This window comes from Oryctolagus cuniculus, chromosome 3, assembly GCF_964237555.1.
Source record: "Oryctolagus cuniculus chromosome 3, mOryCun1.1, whole genome shotgun sequence".
Lineage (NCBI taxonomy): Eukaryota > Metazoa > Chordata > Mammalia > Lagomorpha > Leporidae > Oryctolagus > Oryctolagus cuniculus.
Window position 1 is genome coordinate 132,109,671 of NC_091434.1, and position 5,024 is coordinate 132,114,694.

Here is a 5,024-nt window from a genome sequence, read left to right on the forward strand (position 1 = left end):
GGCTAATCCTCCGCCTAGCGGCACCGGCACACCGGGTTCTAGTCCCAGTCGGGGCGCCGGATTCTGTCCCAGTTGCCCCTCTTCCAGGCCAGCTCTCTGCTGTGGCCCGGGAGTGCAGTGGAGGATGGCCCAAGTGCTTGGGCCCTGCACCTGCATGGGAGACCAGGAAAAGCACCTGGCTCCTGGCTTCGGATCAGCACAATGCACCGGCCATTGGAAGGTGAACTAACAGCAAAAGGAAGACTTTTCTCTCTGTCTCTCTCTCTCACTCTCCACTCTGCCTGTCAAAAAAAAAAAGGGAGGAGGGAGAGATCAATCTTTCAATCTTTCATCTACTGGTTCGTTGCCTAAATGGCTGCTACATTTGGGGCTGGTCCAGTTAAAAGGCAAGAGCCCAGAGCTCCATCCAGGTTTCCCACATGGGTGGCAGGGGCCCAAGTACTTAAAAGCCATCCTCTGCTGCCTTCCCAGGCATATTAGCAGGGAGCTGGATCAGAAGAGGAACAACCAAGACGTGAACCAGTGTTCATACGGGATGCTTGCATTGCAGGAGGGTGCTTAACTCATTGCACCGCAACACCAGCACTGTGTGTGTGCATGTATACACGCATGCACACGCACATATGTGTTAAAGGACTGATTTAGGTATTTTCCTAAAGTGGTGTCTCAAACTATTAGGTGGATCAAATAGATCTGAGTAATCTGGAAGCATGTGAACATGCAGATGACTCCTGAACTCCTTGGGAATCAATCTCTGACACTGGGAATCTTGTACCTAACACCCTAGGTTTTTCTAATGCATACCAAAGAAAGCCCTCCCTGTGCTATAGGTGGCATAGTTGATTGTCTACATGAGAAACATTCACTTCTGTCAGCTTAATAAAATTCTGATTCTGTTGCTTGGCCCTTGAGGATGAAATGCTCAAGAAAATTGTGCCCATTTCCCAGCAGATGAGTCAAGATTAATTTAAAGCAAATGAGGCAACCTCGGCTTCTTTCTCAGGGGTTGGTTTAGGGACTCATTTTTGTTGGCAAAGATTTAAAAGGAGATAGTTTTCTGGGACCATCTAAGAAATAGTTTCCTGGCCGGCACCACGGCTCACTAGGCTAATCCTCTGCCTGCAGTGCCAGCACACAGGGTTCTAGTCCTGGTCGGAGCGCCAGATTCTGTTCCGGTTGCCCCCTTCCAGTCCAGCTCTGCTGTGGCCTGGGAAGGCAGTGGAGGATGGCCCAAGTGCTTGGGTCTTGCACCTGCATGGGAGACCAGGAGGAAGCATCTGGCTCCTGGCTTCGGATTGGCACTGTGCACCAGCCGTGACGGCCATCTTGGGGGTGAACTAACGGAAGAAAGACCTTTCTCTCTGTCTCTCTCTCTCGCCTGTCAGAAAAAGAAAGAAATAAAGAAAGAGTGTCCTTTCGTCATAGGCTTGGTGGTATGAGGAAGCTGTGCCTAGAGTCTTGGAAGAGCACATGTGTAGAAGATCGGTGAGGAGAAAGATGGATGAGCCCCTCCAGGGACCTGGAATCCCTTCCAGATTTCCTGTTAGGAGAGGCAAAGAACAGTTCCTCTTCTCTAAACTGCTTTGTTGGGATATTCTGATGCGATCAAAAGCATGCTCCTTGGTACATGGTGGGAACACTAAGCAGATGGTATTTTCTGAGGTATTACACATTTGGTAGAAACTGACTCTCGAATCAAAAAGGATACTTGGCAAAAGTGTTGGAAATCATCAACAGCATGGACCTACATAAATGTTTTGAGTGATGGTGACAAAAGCTGTTGTTAGGGGAAAGTGTTTTGCACAGTGGTTAAGGTGCTGCTCGGGTTACCAGAATCCCATGTTGGAATACTGAGGTTCAAGTCCTGGCTTTGTTTCTGATTCCAACTTCCCACTTGTGGGGAGCAACTGGGAGCAACTCGGACTAGACTAAGTTACTGGAATTAAGACTTATTCTATGCATCTGCTCTCCCACAATATGGCGCTGGGAGAGGAGGAAACAGCTTCTACACAGCTGCCTCCAGTTCAACCAATAAACTGTAGGACCTGCTCCTGATTGGAGGAGAGCAGCGTACTCGGCGTGTGGGTAGCAGAGTTGGGATTGGTGGAAGAGGACTATAAAGGAGGAGAGAGACAACATGCACCAGGGGAACATCTATCTGAAGGAACACCTGTGCAGCCCCCGAGAGAGCCGGCCGGCGGTGTGCCGCTCCCCCGCGGAAGTGGGGAAAGTGGCTAGGGGGAACCGCCCTTCCACGGAGGTGGAAGGGACGGTAGCCAACCCGGGAAGAACCAGCAGCAAACCCGGGAAGGGCCGAGCAGACAAAAGAACAACGCAGGGTCCTGTGTCGTTCCTCCACGAAGAGGGGGAGCGACACCACTAATGCAAACCCTGGGAGGCAACTCATGATGCCGGCATGCTGCGCCAATGAAGCCAGGAGCCAGGTGCTTCCTCCTGGTCTCCCATGCGGGTGCAGGACCCAAGCACTTGGGCCATCCTCCACTGCACTCTCTGGCCACAGCAGAGAGCTGGCCTGGAAGAGGGGCAACCAGGACAGAATCCAGCGCCCCGACCGGGACTAGAACCCGGTGTGCCGGCGCTGCTAGGCGGAGGATTAGCCTAGTGAGCCATGGCGCCGGCCGCTATTTATTGTTTACCTATCTATATATCTATTCTCTATTTTCCCTTGGGAAACAGCTTCTAGATAAAAAATAAATAGGTGTCAACCACAATGAAGTTGAATTCTCCATCCCATTGCAGTTGATTCTCTCTCTCTCTCTCTCTCTCTCTTTTTTTTTTTTTTTTTTTTTTTTTGGTGGGGGGCATGTAGCACAGAGAGCAATTTGACTTACTCTGTGCTGACAGCAGGCATCATCCAAGAGCTCAGAAAGATGCTGTGAGCAGAGAACCTGATACAAAATCTCACACACAGAAAGGCGCTGGCTCTGAGGATCCTGAGAATGTCCTCAGCCACTTGGCATCATACGGATAAGCTCTTTATAGTTGGTATGACCACTGCTGCCTTTGTGCCCTGCCACTAGCATCTCTACTTCTTCCTCTGTCATCTTCTCACCCCATGTGACAAGGACATGATAGATTTCAGCACCCATGCTAGTGCCATTCCTTTCCTTGTCAAACATCCAAAGGCCTTCAACATAATCCTTGTAGATTCCCTGGTCCTTGCTCTTGGTCACAATCTGCAGCATTGGCAGGAAGTACTCAAGGTCCAGCACCTTAACATTCATCTCATCACTCCTGGGGTTCCCCAGGACTTTGAGCACCTTGGCATTGGTGGGGTTCTGGCCCAAAGCCCTTATCACATCCCCACACTGGCTGTACAGGGTCTTACAATCACCTGTCCAGTCAAAAAGCGGGAAGGCCTCCTTGAATTCTGTGGCCTGGTCTTCAGTGAAGATGCACATCTTGACTGCTCTGTGAGATCTTTTCTTGCAGTAGTGGCTTTTTCTTTTTCTTTCTGTGACTTTTGTCTAATAAGCTATTCGGCATGTAAGATTGGCAAGGGGCATTCTTGCATTTTAACCCCTCCTTATCTAGCTCTAAAATTCTTTTCATCTGCAATCCTGAAACTTCAAATTCAGAAATCAAGTTGGCACAAAAATAACAATGGAATTTAAAACAAAGGCAGATGCAGGGGCTGACACTGTGGTGTAGCAGGTAAATCCACAGCCTGCAGTGCTGGTATCCCATATGGGTGCCGGTTTGAGTCCCGGCTGCTCCACTTCCTATCCAGCTCTCTGCTATGTCCTGAGAAAGCAATGTAAGATGGCCTAAGCCTTCGGGCCCCTGTACCCGCATGGGAGACCTGGAAGAATCTCCAGGTTCCTGGCTTCAGATCAGCACAGCTCCGACCGTTGTGGCCAATTGGAGAGTGAACCAGCAGATGGAAGACCCCCCTCCCCCCCCGCTTCTTCTTCTCTCTCTGTGTAACTCTGACTTTCAAGTAAAATGAATAAATCTTAAAAAAAAAAAAAAAAAAAAAAAAACAGCAGATGCTCATTTGCCTTTCCACTTGCAAAACAGACGGAATGGCCTGGGAAAGAGCTTTCTTCTGAGGGATGAATCATTGTAGCTGAAGCAGTGCAATGTTCTTCTTGTGGTTACTGCCTCACAACACACTTGACGGCACATGGGTTGCATCCATGCCTAGGAATGAAGTAGAGAGTCAAAGTGAAAGCCTGAGTAATGTCGGTCTTCCCTAAGTCCTTCCCATCCTAATTACTGATACTCTGTGGGCACAAGTGGCTTGGACTTAGACTTGAAGTGTGAATTGAATGAGTTATGTGGCTACATAAAGCAGTACTTAGTTATCTGCTGTTTGAGGAACATCAGCATTTTATAACCTCCACAGTGAATACTGGTGGGCCAGCAATCCCATGTTTTTCTGTACAGCCAGAGCAATGACTTTGGTGTGGAAACCAGCTGCTCTACACTGATTTGGTGGTTTTCAAAGCAACATTTTGGTTATTCTATTTGTAGAGGGCCAGGAGTTGGCTACCAGATCTGGGACCATTGTTCAAGGTCTGTCTGACCCCCAACCCCCAGCCTGTTAATACTGTTACCCAAAACAACATATTTTCTAGTGAGGAAGCAGAGATACTAAAAAAGCAATATGTGACACATCTGTCTATTTTCAGATACACCAGTATACCATTGAAACTTTTTTTAAAGATTTTTTTTATTTATTTTATTTGAGAGTTTGAGTTATAGACAGTGAGAAGGAGAGACAGAGAGAAAGGTGTTCCCTCTATTGGTTGGTTCACTCCCCAAATGGTCGCAATGGCTGGAGCTGCGCCGATCCGAAGCCAGGAGCCAGGTGCTTCCTCCTGGTCTCCCACATGGGTGCAGGGGCCCAAGGACTTGAACCATCTTCTACTGCTTTCCTAGGCCATAGCAGAGAGCTAGACTTGAAGTGGAGCAGCCGGGACTAGAACTGGTGCCCATATGGGATGCTGTTGCCGCAGGTGGAGGATTAACCTGCTGCACCATGGTGCCAGCCCTTCATT

The 5,024-nt window shown here is 48.8% G+C and overlaps 1 protein-coding gene across 1 annotated transcript; it reads right to left on the bottom strand.

Moving 5' to 3' along the window:
- Nucleotides 1-1,340: 1,340 nt before the first annotated feature.
- Nucleotides 1,341-3,937, bottom strand: LOC100355039 (myosin light polypeptide 6-like). Its single transcript, XM_051849668.2, has one exon. It carries the CDS (start codon nt 3,420-3,422, stop codon nt 2,967-2,969), a length of 456 nt encoding a protein of 151 aa, XP_051705628.1. The 5' UTR covers nt 3,423-3,937; the 3' UTR covers nt 1,341-2,966.
- Between the last annotated feature and the right edge of the window lie 1,087 nt (nt 3,938-5,024).

Coding starts and splice junctions, on each gene's coding strand:
- LOC100355039 (XM_051849668.2), bottom strand. CDS start 3,422: ATGTGCATCTTCACTGAAGACCAGGCCACAGAATTCAAGGAGGCCTTC.